Source organism: Dermacentor variabilis, chromosome 4 (assembly GCF_050947875.1).
Source record: "Dermacentor variabilis isolate Ectoservices chromosome 4, ASM5094787v1, whole genome shotgun sequence".
NCBI classification, from domain to species: domain Eukaryota; kingdom Metazoa; phylum Arthropoda; class Arachnida; order Ixodida; family Ixodidae; genus Dermacentor; species Dermacentor variabilis.
In genome coordinates, this window is record NC_134571.1 from 233,243,863 (window position 1) to 233,259,553 (window position 15,691).

Consider the following 15,691-nt stretch of genomic DNA (forward strand, 5'->3'; position numbering starts at 1 on the left):
ATGAACAGAAAAACCTGGAGTGTACTAAAGTGCCTAATTTATCATAGTAAAGTGCGCGTGCTATTAAATGGACTAGAGTTATGCAGAAGTGACATCGGAGCGAATGGAAGAAGTAGACTGAAAAATGCAAGAGTATGAATTGGATGGTAACTGCCTCCAAGCAATGTTACCAATCATCTAGAAGCTTGAAAAGAGCACAAAAAGAAATACCACCGCATACCATCATAAAACAATCCTGTGACAGAAATAAAAAAAATGGGAACAATGCAAAATTGGAAATATTGCCTTTAGGATATATCAAAGAAGGTAATGGCGAGAAAAATCATACAACAAAAAAGCAATAAAGTGAAATTAGTACAGAATACTTAAACGGGGGATTCAGTGTAACAAGTGAACACTACTGTAGTACAGCGAACGATGAGACAGTAATGCTGCATCTTGCCACTCCAGAACGTGAGAAATGAATATGCAAGCCTCATATTAGAAACCCACATAAACATGGAAATAAAATGGAATGGACTGGAAGCTGCATTTGTGTAACAAAGGAAGCAATGGTCATAATAAATAGTAAGTGTTTTATCTAAAAATCCCTTTACAAGAGGCAAAGTTGTACCTCTCTGGCAAAAATAAAGTTGCAACGAATAATTTGCAAACCAGCAAATACATTAATTAGCACACTGACATGTCACACTTTGCGCACATCTCCAGTCTCCTAAAGTAAAAAAAAGCACTCTGAATGAGAAAAAACGTTTAACACATGTAGCCCAGAGCAAATTCTTTGCCAGTTCACTCACACTTTCACATCCAAAAACATTTGCCACAAAGTCCAGGCACAGTTCCACTGATGTTTACCAATTCACCCCCACTTTCACGTCCAAAAATATTTGGCACACAGTCCAGGCAGAGCTTCATAGATAAACAGCTTGAGAGCACCCTACTGATTATTGTGCAGTCCCGCTGCTAGAAATAGAACTGCCGCACATGCTGGTAGTGGTTTCAATCTAGACACACTTGCTGCCCTGGACAGGTATGTTCAGATATCTGCACTGGTGCTCCATTTTGTCGAAGTAGACACGTTGATGCACTACGCTGGTAATTGAAATGTTTTGAATGCACAAGTATTGGCTTCACCAGAGAGACTTGCCCACATACCACCACTGGCATATATATGCACTTGCTCTTCACTCAGTAGCATTGAACTTAAAGTGTTCCCTATGTGGGAGCCATGTGTAAAACCGGTGTCACACGACCACTCTCGATCGCGATCAAGCCCGATCCGGATCGAAATTATCGATGCGACTGGCTCACTCTCGTAGCTTGCGCAGAGGAGCCATCACGACCGAGAAATTCGATTTGTAACGGACTGGATAGCGGCTAAAAGAGCCCCGTGTGAAACCGGTATCAAATAATGCACAGACGTACGCTAATAATAATAATATATGGGGTTTTACGTGCCAAAACCACTTTCTGATTATGAGGCACGCCGTAGTGGGGGACTCCGGAAATTTTGACCACCTGGGGTTCTTTAACGTGCACCTAAATCTAAGTACACGGGTGTTTTCGCATTTCGCCCCCATCGAAATGCGGCCGCCGTGGCCAGGATTCGATCCCGCGACCTCGTGCTCAGCAGCCTAACACCATAGCCACTGAGCAACCACGGCGGGTAGACGTACGCTAGGAAAATGTGTTGCACAAGGACAAAGAACTGCGACATGCCCTGTTGTGCGAAGCGCGCGAACAGAACACATGTATATATATATTAAAAAAAAAAACTGCGAGAGCGCTTCGCGAACTCCATGCGCACACATGGCACCCGCACGAACTCGGCAGGCCGCCGTAAAGCGCGAAGGGCGCACAGCGTACATTCCGACACATGTCCCAAACTGCAAACAATCGTACTACCTAAAGCATACAAGTTATTTTATACCAAGGGCATACTCGACTCACGTATGCAGTATGCACAAGCGAGTTATGCAGCGTACATGCTGTATCCATTCGCCAAATAGTAAAATTGATAACAAGCACAAAGCTACAAGGGACTCAATACATTACTACCATTTGAGGCGTCAAATAAAATCGAATTTGGCCGTTTCATATATTGGACAGAATATATGGACACATGTGGTACCCGGTAATACCATGAAATACCCATCACATGGGTAAAGGGGGCGAAAACACAATCGAGAACCTGAAGCGCAAACGATAAAAGCACGGTATGGTGCACGCAAAATTCTGTCAGTGCGCTGTAGCGCGAGGGAAGAAAATAGGGCGAGCACTTGACCTCACCTTTTGGGATACCGCACTAGTAGTGAATCATTAAAAAAAAGCCTGTTTGAACCAGTTCCCTTGTCTGCAACACTCTTGCTAAACGGGAGACTAAAATACCACGATGATGGCTCTATTGCGGAGATCGGCAAGGTGCGCACAGACAGAAATTTTGCCGCCTTTCTTCGCATTCTGCAAAATGCTTTCTTGTTAGGATCACGCATAGCGGCCGACCCCGACGCTAGGGACACACAGGCACGATTTCGTCCCTCTAACTTTCGTCCTTATACTGCCCTTAACGCCTTAATTACAGCGTCAGTGAAAAGGCGCCTCACATAACATGACAATGAACTTGAAGAGCTGATTAGTGCCCTCCACTCCGCGCCCTCCAATTGAAAACACTACTGATTTCCAAATTAAACTACACAAACAGATCGCACAATCCAAACTAATCACAGAACGTCGTTTTCCTGACGGCAAAACCCTGCAACACTTACATGACAAAGGGCAGCGGCAGCACATTCAGAACAGCCGCTATCATACCACAGCGCAATGCAAGTGCGATAACGTTATTATGCCCGTCTCAAACAGATCGCACAACCCAAACTAATCACAGAATGTTGTTTTCTTGACAGCAAAGCACTGCAACACTTACATGACAAAGGGCAGCGGCAGCACATTCAGAACAGTCGCAAACAGACCATAGTGCCATGCGAGTGCGATAACGTAACTATGCCCGGCTTCACGAATAACGTGGCCGCCTTGATCACATAACAACTGAAAACACTACTGATTTCCAAATTAAAACCACACAAACATATCGCACAACCCAAACTGATCACAGAATATCGTTTTCTTGACAGCAAAACACTGCAACACTTACATAGCAAAGGGCAGCGGCAGCACGTTCAGAACAGCCGCAAACACACCACAGCGCAATGCGAGTGCGGTGACGCGACAACGCCATGACGACGCGACTATGCCCCGGCTCGCCCGGCTGCCCGGCATCACGAATCACGTGGCCACCTTGGTCACATGATTTGACGACGGTATCGCCATAGAGTTTCCTACAAAATTACTAGAGGGAACTCTGGCGCTAGTGTCTACGTGAGCTACAATGGGAGCGGTTGTCCCAGCATGGGAATTATGGGAAGTACATGGATTTGCCTAAACTTCGTCCTTTTTGGCTTCAAACGGCTTTGTGACTTAGTAAACTCGTCATTTTCAACAGTTTATTGCCTTATAAATAATTAAATAAACATCATTAAAATTGCCCGACTGCAGGATTCGAACACAGGGACTCTAGTACAGAAGCCTGATATTGAAACCATTAAGCCACGGATGCATGTATCGACAAGCGAATGAAACGCACTTATGAATTTATCGCGGGCATGCCAGTGCTTTGAGACGCTTGGGGCGTTTCGATTTGGGCACATAAACAAGCTCAATCACTGCAATTAATAGCAATTGTACGCGTTTCCCGGTGTCTTCTACACTTCGAAGAATATAGATTGCGCTGAAATATACGACAATAATATTTATATAGCGTAATATACAAAGCCACAAGAACGTCTGAATCCACAAGCACGAAGATCAGACAAATCCATGTACTTCCCATCATTCCCATGGTAGGACAACGACTGCAGCGCCAGAGTTCCCTCTAGTAATTTTGTAGGAAACTCTATGGGTATCGCCACCTTGCGCAAGGTTGGATCGCGTTGATGGGTGGTTGAATATTGTAGAAGCCGCTAAAGAGGCTGACGCGCCGTGGCGTGGCGGTAGCGTTTTGAGTCGCTTGCAAAACGTATTCACCCCTCGTTTTTAAGCTGTCTGGCTTCCAACGTTATCAAAACGTATTCACCCCTCGTTTTTAAGCTATCTTGTTTGGAACGTCTTTGATGCGTCGATTTTGGTCAAAAATCCGTTTCAGACGTTGAATCCCTTAATACGACGTTTTCAAGACTTTGTGTGCTACCTGGGTTGCGGCGATACAGCAAGTTATCCCGAATGATGAAGTGCACGGCTTGACGACGGAGCATCCGAGAGATCGGCGCTGGCGACTGTCTAGACAGGAAGTCAATAAGCGAAGAGATTCAAGTCAATTTTATTTCAGCGTTTCTTTTGTACAAACAGAAGAATGCTAGGACAAACACAAAAAGCTGCTAAGCTGCAGCTTGACTGGGTGCTTGCCCCCATTACTTGGCAGAAACAAGAGACAGAAAATACATTTGAGTGAAAAATATTATTTACAGATTTCAAATGGTCATGTAAAAGTATGGGAAAAAAAGATACAAAGCACATCAAATAAAATACTCAAAAATCTGTAGCGACTGCTCTGTTATAGTATGTTACAGAAAAATATATAATGAACAGTAGCCCACAGAACAGCAGTCTACAGAAAACGCTAAGCACATGACGTAAAATAATTAGAAACCTCTCTACAAGAAAATTGAACAAAAGTACAACATGAATATTTCAATTCGATGTAGTAGTCTAATCATACAGTCAACGAACAGTATATATGTGTTTAAGAGCACCAGCGATTTAGTAGAAAAGTTTTCCATTTTTTGCGGGTAAAGTTATCTATGTCGATATTCTCTTTTTCCAGGTCACCTAAAAGGGTAGCTATGCGCGATTTTAACCTGCTTCTTCCATGACATGTTTTTGAAAAGGGAGTCAGCCAAGTGCTTCAATTTCTGAGCGTATAGGGTATGTCGGATGGTTTTGTTAAGGTGCATAAAGCAAGAAAGCTGGTTTTGTTTTGCTTAAAACTGTTCTTGTATTTTTATAGTAAAGTCATACAATAGTTGAAATGGAAGTATGCCATATTTTAGAAACAGATCCTTTGTATGCGCATCGTGTACATTCGCTATATGACGCAGTGCCCTTTTCTGTAAAGTACACATTTTCTGAATGTTCCTACATGAAGTAGTTCCCCATATAGGAGTACAGTAGTTAATGTGAGTTGCAAAGAGAGCGTTATAAAGCAATAATTTAATCTTGTCCGTTAGTACATGGCGAAGCCTTGAAAGCACACCGCACGCTCGTGACAGACTTGCACATACACGCTCTACATGAGCGTTCCAGCTTAAGTGTTCGGTGAAGACAACTCCTAGTGTTTTAACTTCACTCACAGCAGCTATTGTTTCACTCCCTAGGTACAGATCAAGCGAATGGTTAACTGTTTTTTGACAAGGTGTGAATAAAACTGATCTTTTATTAATTTCAAGTGAATTTGCTATACTCCAGGTGTGCACTTTTTGAAGTGTTGTGTTTGCTAAGCAAGAAAGCTCCTGAACATCATGTGCTTGGACAAATATGCCTGAGTCATCGGCAAAAATAACGCACTGCGCATTATTACTAACTTTTACGATATAATTTATCTATAGGTTAAATAAGATCGGCCCTAATATGCTCCCCTGGGGTAGCCCTGCAACAATATTTTCTAAAGAGGAAAGGTGCATGATTCGTGATTTAGTCAAGTGTTCGACGAAAACCCGTCTGGCGAGGAAACATAATGGTGCCAAAAAGCGTGCACTCGCCAAGAATGAAATAAAAATAAAGAACCGACAGTTCGGGCCCCGTACGGGTCCCTTGATCACAATGAAGATGTAAGCGTGAGCGCGCGGCTGTTTATGGCTGAGGTGGAGCAGTGTTCGGGTGTATATCTCGCGAAGATTACCCCGCGTCCTGTTTATCGTGTGTCTAGTTGATTGGATGTGAAATAATTCTAAAAGCAAACGGGCAGATAAGTGTTTTTCTTTAGCGATGATGGCTGTCGAGTCCCAGTCAATGATGTGTCCGGTTAGTTCGTGATGTTCCGCCAGGGCGTTCGCAGCTGTGTGGCCCTTGGTGACGTCATCCATGTGTTCCTTCAAGCGTCGTTTAAAATTTCCGCTCTCGCCAACGTACGACACGTCACACTTCTTGCAGGGTAGTCCGCGTTTTGCAAAGGGTCTTTTGCGCGTACCAGCCGTTGGCCAAGTTTTCGGGAAGGCACGTAGGCGATTTGAACACCGTAGCCCTTAAAAATTCGTGCCAGGGCTTCGCTTGTTCCCACTGTGCAGGGTATCGCCGCGCGCTTCACTGTTTCTTTCGCCGTTTCACGGCGGGGCTTCGCTGCTTCGCGCTCCTGCGTTCTGAGCAGTTGTCGAGGGTAGCCATTGTTCAACAGGTCCCTTTTTATAACCTGTAGCTCTTGCCTACGTTTCGTGGGGCTGGAGCAGACGCGGAATGTCCGGGAGAAGAGTGCTGCTGCGACGGATCGCTTTTGCCCAATTGGGTGCGCCGAGTCGAAGCTCAGGTACTTTCCCGTGTGCGTTGGCTTTCTGTAGACACTAGTCCTCAAGCCGCTTGAAGTCCTCTCAACGAGGACATCCAGGAAGGGAATTCGCCCGTTGTTTTCCTCTTCAGCCGTGAACTGTATACCCGGCTTAGAGGAATTTAGGTGCTCGAGGAAATGTGCTGCGTGCCGGCGAGGGATAATGGAGAAGCAGTCGTCCATGTATCTTAGAAATAGCTTTGGCCGCGTCCCGAATGAAGATAAGGCGGCACTTTCCAGATCCTCTAGAGCAATGTTGGCGCTAACGACGGATACTGAGGCTCCCATCGCTGTGCCGAATACTTGCTAGTAATACTGCTTGTTAGAGACGAAGAACGTATTCTCAAGGCAAATATTTAGAAGGCGGCAAATGTCGCGGGATTCGAATGGCGTGCGTTCGTGCAAATAATTGTCAGCGTCGAGAAGTTTCCTGCAGCACTCGACCGCGTAGTTAATGGGCACACATGTAAACATTGACTTTACGTCAAAGGAGATCATGACTTCGTCATCGTCAATGCAGGTGCTTCTTATTAGCTCAATAAAGTGAGCGGAGTCTTTGACGAAAGTGGGCGTGAGTCCTGCAAGCGGCCTAAGAATACGGTGCAGGTAGCCGAACAGCTCGTATACAGCGGCGAGCGTGTGTAGTCCACAATCGGTCGTACCGCGATGTCCGGTTTGTGAATTTTCGGCAGTCCGTAGAGCGCAGGAGCCGATCCGTTGTGGCAGAGCAACCTGTAGTAGAGATTCTTTCTTTCGGGGGGGGGGGGAGGGGGACAAACTTGAAAACTTCAGTAAGCAGCTTTCGGAGTTCCGATTCCACCTTCTTCGTTGGATCCCTAGCCAGTTTGGCATAGGTCAACGTGTCCTGGAGCAGCCCATTTATCTTGTTGACGTAGTCCACACGGTACAAAACCACAGTGGCATTTCCCTTGTCCGCGGAGAGGATGACTATGTCTTCGTTTTCGTGTAACCGTTTCAACGCGCTTGTTTCTGCTGCCGGCAGCGTCGTAGGATTTGTCCCCGCAAACTTCGAGACGACCCCAATTGCAGGTGAGCGAGCTTCTTCCCGTAGACTGGGCTCAACAAGTCGTACCGCTTGTTCCACGGCGCAAGTCAGCTGGCCGACATTTGGTCGTGTGCCGATGTTGTCCTTAAGGCCGCGGCTGAGCAGAGCATGCTCTGCCGGGTCGAGCCTGTATGAAGATAAGTTCCGAACACCTAGTGTGCCCGAACTATCGGCATTTCTTCGTAAAAGAAGGGAGAACTTGGAATCCTGGCACGCTGACCTTTTTTCCCGCGTCGCGATAGTTCCGCTCACTAGGTGCCGATAGTGCGCACAATGCCGATAGTTCGGGCACACTAGGTGTTCGGAACTTACACACACACACGCACTGCTTGCACACGCGCACGCGCGCGCACACACACACACACACACACACACACACACACACACACACACACACACACACACACACAGGTGCACGGTCCGGAGCCGACGTCAGAGGGGCTTCGTAGAACTCGGAGCTGACCCGGGTAGCGCTTCCGGGTAGCCATTGTCCTGCGTCTTGGTCGGCGCGTGGGAAAGGGTCCCCGACGACGTTCCCGCGGCAACTACCCTGCTCGCGGCCGACCCGGTTGGCGGTGTCGTGTTGCGGCACAAAGCCTGCTCCGTCGAACTCATTCAGTCCCAATCACGACGAGGCCGTTTAGTTACAACGGCGACGAGGTGACGCCGTGGCTAGAGGTTTGCGGCGGTGCTCCAGGAAAAGATGACGCCCGTTGGCGCAATTGGCAGGCAAAGCCTGCACGTCATCGGGCCGTTTTTAACAGCGCCTCCATGGCCCGGAAAATCTCGACTGTCCAGCGCTGTCAACCGCTGGGCAGGATGAGAACGGCTGGTGGCCAGGGGGTGATGCCTTGGCTCGCAGCGACCACTTGTGTAATGATGTCACCGCCCCAAAACATCTAACAAGGACAGGCAACTGCAAAACGAACACCACAACACGGCTCTGCGCCGAGATGACGTACCTTGGCTCTCACTTTAGACCCGCTAAGCTTGAAAGAAAACATAAGTGCAGAAACGAAAAATGTTACATTTCGCTATGCCAATTTTTGAGGCAATTTCGTGCTGACAAATTCAGCAATCATGGAAGGAATCCTGCTAAATGAGAGAGGAACTTCTTGGCATAACAAAATTAACAATAATAACCCTAAAATTTAGGCGGGACCCTCAAACGCAGAATTCAAGTTAGCCTGCTCAAACCATCCGCATTGCTATGCAACTTTCCCTTCTTATATCTAACGGAGAAGTTGTGCTCTTGGAGAGTGAGGCTCCATCGGAGCAAGCGGCCATCTTTGTGTGACATTTGATGAGCCACGTCAGAGGACAGTAGTCGGTCTCGAAGATGAACTTCGCTCCGTACAAGTAACACGACAACTTCTGGGTGGCCCAAACTAAACAAGCGCATTCCTTCTCTGAAGCGCTGTAGGCTTCCTCTCTTACATTTAGTTTACGGCTGGCCTAGAGGATAGGATGCTCGTCGTTATCGTCGCCGACCTAAGTACCACGCCCATACCTCTGTCGCTTGCGTCGCATTGAACTATGAATTCCTTAGTGTAGTCTGGCGCGCGAAGCACAGGACGAGAAACCAATAGTGTTTTCAAACTTTGGAAAGCGTTCTCTTTGTCCGTATCCCAGTGTAAGCTACTTGGTGCTCCCTTTCGGAGGGCGTCTGTTAATGGACTTGCCATTTTCGAGTAATTCGGAATGTACCGTTGATAGTACCCCACAAGTCCCAAAAATGAACGGTTTTTTTCGAGCGCGACTGAGAAAATTCTCCAATCGTAGCTATTTTCAGCTCGGCCAGCCGTCTCGTGCCCTGGCCGACAACATGGTCCAGATAAGTAACCTGCGAACAGCCAAACCTACACTTTCCGCTTTCATCGTTAAGCCGGCTTCCCTTAACCGTGAGAACACCTTGTTTGAGGTGCGATACGTGTTGTTCCAAGCTGTCCGAAAAAATTACTACATCATCAAAATATGGCAAGGCGAACTCCTGCAAGTCTTTTAGGACAATACCCATTAACTTAGAGAAGCTAAACGGCGCGTTCTTCAGCCGGAAGCTGAGTGCGAAAGGGCGAAAAGTGACTACAGGTGAGATGAATGCGGCATAGCGGCTGGAACTTTCTGAAAGGGGAAGTTGCCAGTACCCCTGCACGAGATCTATAGTTGAAATGTATTTAGCAGCGCTAACTCTTTCAATTCGTTCCTCAATGTTGGGTATCGGGTACAGCTGATCCCTAGTGATGGCATTTAACTTCCTGTAGTCAACACACGGACGTGGGTCTTTGTTAGGGGTGTCTACCAGTATTAGCGGTGATGTGTAGTCACTCTCAGCGGCCTCAATAACTCCCAACTCTAGCATGCGCTGTATTTCTGCCTCCATAATCTCTCTCTTTCTTGGAGACAACCTGTAAGGCTTTGATCTTACTGGTTCGGTTGATGTCCGCTCTATTTCATGCGTTATTAGTTCGGTTCTACCCGGCCGATCGCTGAATCTGTCGAGATATTCCCCTAACACCTCTTTTAGCTCATCTAGCTGCTCGGGTCTTAGAGCGTGCGAGCTTACCGAATGTTTTACTACTTCTTCTAGGCCGATTTCAGAGTTGGAGGTCGCCCTATACTCCTTAAACTTGGTACTAGTGCCATCCTGCTCTTTGATGGTATAGTTGACGACTCTGCTCCGCTCTATATACGGCTTCATCAAATTGCAGTAATATATTCTCACCTCTTTCCTGCGACCGGGCATTTTCAGAGCATAGTTAGTATCTGAAAGTTTCTGCAACACTTTAACGGGCCCGTCCCAGTGAACTTCACGCTTGTTCTTTCTTGAAGGTTTGAGGATCATAACCTGGTCTCCGGCGTTAAATGTACGAAGCCTCGCATTCTTGTCGCAATAGAATTTGGCGTTCTTTTGAGCTACTCCCATGTTCTTTCCGACTAGTTCTTGGGTTGCGCTTAGGCTTTCCAGCAAATTTAGCACGCATTCAACCACTGTTGGACTCTCTCCTCTTTCTTCCCACATCTCTCTTAATGTTCTCAGTGGAGAACGGAGTGTCCTCCCATACACTAGTTCTGCTGGCGAGAACCCTGTCGCTTCATGTGGAACCGTTCGCAAAGCAAACAAAGTTGCCGGCAGACAGTTCTCCCAGTCCTTGTGCTCGTAACAGAGCGCACGCAAAACTCGCTTAAGCACCGAATGCCACCTCTCTACACTGTTTGACTGAGGGTGAAAGACAGAACTGTGTATTAACTTTACCCCGCACTTTTACAAGAATGTGGAAGTCATTGCGCTCATGAATACTGACCCTTGATCCGCCTGAATTTCGGCTGGAAACCCAACTCGTGCAAACACTGTCAAAAGCGCGTCTACTACTTCGGTGGAGCTGAGCTCTTTCGGAGGGATTGCTTCTGGAAACTTTGTAGCCGGACACAGCATGGTAAACAAGTACCTGTAACCCGACTGTTTTTGGTAGAGGCCCTACCGTGTCTATCACAAGTCGTCTGAAAGGTTCTGTTATTAAGGGCACTACCTTTAGTGGAGCTTTCCATGTCTCTCCTGGTTTACCCGAGCGCTGCCAGGCGTCGCATGATCTTACAAAATTTTCTACGTCTTTGAAACAGCCAGGCCAGTAGTATTCCATAAGCAATCTTTCCTTTGACTTGTTTATGCCTAGGTGGCCGGACCATTCATTTCCATGACAGAGACTCAAAAAGTCCTCCCTGTACTTAGTCGGTACGACTAACTGATCTAAAATCCTACCCTTCGATCTCTGTAGTGCCGATGGAACAATCCTCCTCTCTGATGTATCGTCACGTTGCGCCTAGCAATGCCTTTTTTGGCTGTGTGCTGTAATTTAGCTAAGCTCTCATCATTCTTTTGCTCCGCTGCCAATGACTCTCTATCCACACGAAAGAGCTTATCAAAGTTCTTTGAGGCCGGTGATAATAACGACCCTGTCTCGCTTGTGATTGCGTCAGCTTGCTCTTCCTGCAGGCTTGAACTTTGACACTCTAGTGCTACGCTCTCATTGAGCTGGTCAGCTGGCAGGCTCCCCTGAACTGTTTTTTTTTGTCCCTCAGGCCTAGCTCAGATTCGGGTATTAAAGTTATCCCTTTTCTGCTTCAGCTGGAGCAGCTTGTGCATCTTCAGCCGAAAGCGACGTGATTTTACGAGCTTGGCCTCGGGTCAATGCCTGTACTATGCCCTCTCCCAGTTTGAGCCCTTTGTCACGCAGTAACTGATTCGAACGATTCGAAAAGATCTAAGGGTGCTGCAGTCACAAAAATTTGGAAACTGCAGCCTCAGTCTCTAGCTCCCCGAATGGTCCACTGATTTTGACTTTGGCCATGGGCAGACACACGCTGTGTTCTTCTACAACCTGTTTGACCCATGCTACTTCTCCGGTGAAGTCATCTACCGTCACGTAAGACGGATGGACAATGTCCATCGTGGCGGCACTGTCTCTTAGCACTCGGCATGATTTGCCATTAACTTGCAGGTCGTGAAGATATGGGCCCAAAAGTTCCATATTCTCGTCTTTTTCCTCTACGTAGGAGAAAACTACGCTAGGTTTCCCGCAGTTTACAGCTACATGTCCCAGTTTGTGGCATTTATAACAGTGGATCGGCCTAAAGTATTCGAATTTTCTTTTCTGTTCTTTTTGTGCGGTTTCGCCGTTAACTTTCTCCTCGCTCTTTTCTGCGGGCTTTTCCTCCATGTCTACAGGCTCCGATCGTCTAGTCTGCGAACCCCTTTTGAACGGAACTGGTTTCCGCGCTCCATTTCGACCGTCCCAGTTTCCGTCCTCGGCGTACTCTTCAGCTAACTCAGCTGCCCTTTCCACAGTGTTTACATTCCCACTGTCTTGCACCCACAGTTTCACAGCTTGAGGGATGCTTTTGTAAAACTGCTCTAGACACATGCATTCTATGATCATGTCTCTGCTGACGTACGCTTCCGCGCTTTTCAGCCACTCGATTAGGTTGGCCTTTAAGCCGTATGCAAACTCCGGATACCCCTCGCTATCTTTCTTGCCTGTGCTCCTAAACCTTTGCCGAAAAGCTTCGGCTGAAAGGCGGTATTTCTTCAGGAGACTAGCCTTAACTTTTGCATGATCATATGCATCCTGTGCACTCAGTCTGGCGATTACTTCCGCCGCCTCACACGGCAACATAGACAGCAACCGCTGTGGCCATGTACTCGGACCGAAGTTCATCTTCTCGCAAGTCCTTTCAAAATTGCTTAGGAACAAGCCTATGTCGGTCCCGACCTCATAATAATAATAATATTTGGGGTTTTACGTGCCAAAACCACTTTCTGATTATGAGGCACGCCGTAGTGGAGGACTCCGGAAATTTTGACCACCTGGGGTTCTTTAACGTGCACCTAAATCTAAGCACACGGGTGTTTTCTCATTTCGCCCCCATCGAAATGCAGCCGCCGTGGCCGGGATTCGAGCCCGCGACCTCGCGCTCAGCAGCCCAACACCATAGCCACTGAGCAACCACGGCGGGTCGGTCCCGACCTCAAATGGCTTTAATAGCCTGTCCATGCGGTACGATTCTGCCTGACTTGATCGTCCCAGAGCCCCTTCACTTCCTTGAGACAACTCCAAACGTTTGCTTTATAGTTCCAGTTGCATTTTTCTTAACTCGCGATCTTTATCGCGTTCCTCTCTCTCTCTCTCTAGTTTTTCTCTGTCCCATTCTTCTTTCTCTTTCCCGTTTCTCTCTCTTCTTTAGAAGTTCCAATCCCATTTCAATTTCTTCCTCACTGGCCTGATCGGAAATTAGCTCCGATGATTCCGATTTTAACATTTCCTTGCGTACATCTAGACCAAGTTCCTCACCAACAATCAACAATTCGTCTCTCAGCAGTGTCCTTAACTCCATGATTGCTGCTTTACTGCCTTGGTCCTGCTCGCTAAACCTAGCTAGGAAAATACAACCTAGCTAACACTCATCAATCTAGCTTCCCTACTGTTCTAATCAGAACAACCACAAAATGAAGCCTAGAGAGTCAAAGCAAGAACCAAGCACTCACCGCAGACACAGCACCACGTCGTAAAGTCCATCTCACCGCTGTCAGCCAGTTGTTAGGATTGGGGGCTCAATTCCGTCGCTCGTGATCCGTTGTCAAGATTGGAGTCCGGCATGAATTAGAAGGTAGCTGGCCCATGCCGTCGTCCAACTTATCCACGCTGAGGACGTTGATGAAGGAAAGGACTGCTTCTCATCGAGAACGAGGAATACGGGTTTATTTACAGTATTTACATACAGTTCATCAGTCTAGCATGACTGCGAGAGAAAGTACGTCCGCACAACAGCGGCTTATAAACACTCGGTCCCCCCTTGATTCCAAGGGGACGGAAACGTTCATCCAGTCATTGTAAACACGCCGCCTCTCCCCTGGACGGCTTACACACACACACACACACACACACACACACACACACACACACACACACACACACACACACACACACTGGTGCCAGGTCCGGAGCCGACGTCAGAGGGGCTTCGTAGAACTCGGAGCTGACCCGGGTAGCGCTTCCGGGTAGCGCTTCCGGGTAGCCATTGTCCTGCGTCTTGGTCGGCGCGTGGGAAAGGGTCCCCGACGACGTTCCCGCGGCAACTACCCTGCTCGCGGCCGACCCGGTAGGCGGTGTCGTGCTGCGGCACAAAGGCTGCTCCGTCGAACTCATTCAGTCCCAATCACGACGAGGCCGTTTAGTTACAATGGCGACGAGCTGACGCCGTGACTAGAGGTTTGCGGCGGCGCTCCAGGAAAAGATTACGCCTGCTGGCGCAACTGGCAGGCAAAACTTGCACGTCATCGGGCCGTACTTAACACCGGCTACCTGCACCGTATTCTTAGGCCGCTTGCAGGACTCACGCCCACTTTCGCCAAAGACTCCGCTCACTTTATTGAGCTAATAAGAAGCACCTGCATTGACGATGACGAAGTCATGATCTCCTTTGACGTAAAGTCAATGTTTACATGTGTGCCTATTGACTACGCGGTCGAGTGCTGCAGGAAATTTCTCGAGGCTGACTCTTCTTTGCCCGAACGCACGCGCCATTCGAATCCCACGACATTTGCCGCCTTCTAAAATTTTGCCTTGAGAATACGTTCTTCGTCTCTAACAAGCAGTATTACAAGCAAGTATTCGGCACAGCGATGGGAGCCTCTGTATCCGTCGTTAGCGCCAACATTGCTCTAGAGGATCTGGAAAGTGCCGCCTTATCTTCATTCGGGATGCGGCCAAAGCTATTTCTAAGATACGTGGACGACTGCTTCTGCATTATCCCTCGCCGGCACGCAGCACATTTCCTCGAGCACCTAAATTCCTCTAAGCCGGGTATACAGTTCACGGCTGAAGAGGAAAACAACGGGCGAATTCCCTTCCTGGATGTCCTCGTTGAGAGGACTTCAAGCGGCTTGAGGACTAGTGTCTACAGAAAGCCAACGCACAAGGGAAAGTACCTGAGCTTCGACTCGGCGCACCCAATTGGGCAAAAGCGATCCGTCGCAGCAGCACTCTTCTCCCGGACATTCCGCGTCTGCTCCAGCCCCACGAAACGTAGGCAAGAGCTACAGGTTATAAAAAGGGACCTGTTGAACAATGGCTACCCTCGACAACTGCTCAGAACGCAGGAGCGCGAAGCCCCGCCGTGAAGCGCGCGGCGGTACCCTACACAGTCTGAACAAGCGAAGCCCTGGCGCGAATTTTTAAGGGCTACGGTGTTCAAATCGCCTACGTGCCTTCCCGAAAACTTGGTCAACAGCTGGTACGCGCAAAAGACCCTTTACAACACGCGGACTACCCGGGAGTGATATGCAAGATACCCTGCAAGGATTGCGACGTGTCGTACGTCGGCGAGAGCGGAAATTTTAAACGACGCTTGAAAGAACACATGAATGACGTCGCCAAGGGCCACACAGCCGCGAACGCTCTGGCGGAACATCACGAACTAACCGGACACATCATTGACTGGGACTCCCGACAGCCATCATCGCTAAAGAAAACACTTATCTGCCC

General features: G+C 48.0%; 1 protein-coding gene across 1 annotated transcript; it reads left to right on the plus strand.

Moving 5' to 3' along the window:
- Nucleotides 1-14,907: 14,907 nt before the first annotated feature.
- LOC142578539 (uncharacterized) lies at nt 14,908-15,327 on the plus strand. Its single transcript, XM_075687911.1, has one exon. It carries the CDS (start codon nt 14,908-14,910, stop codon nt 15,325-15,327), a length of 420 nt encoding a protein of 139 aa, XP_075544026.1.
- The last annotated feature ends 364 nt before the right edge of the window (nt 15,328-15,691 follow it).

Bases quoted from the DNA above. Each gene is read 5' to 3' on its own strand.
- LOC142578539 (XM_075687911.1), top strand. From the start codon at position 14,908: ATGCGGCCAAAGCTATTTCTAAGATACGTGGACGACTGCTTCTGCATT.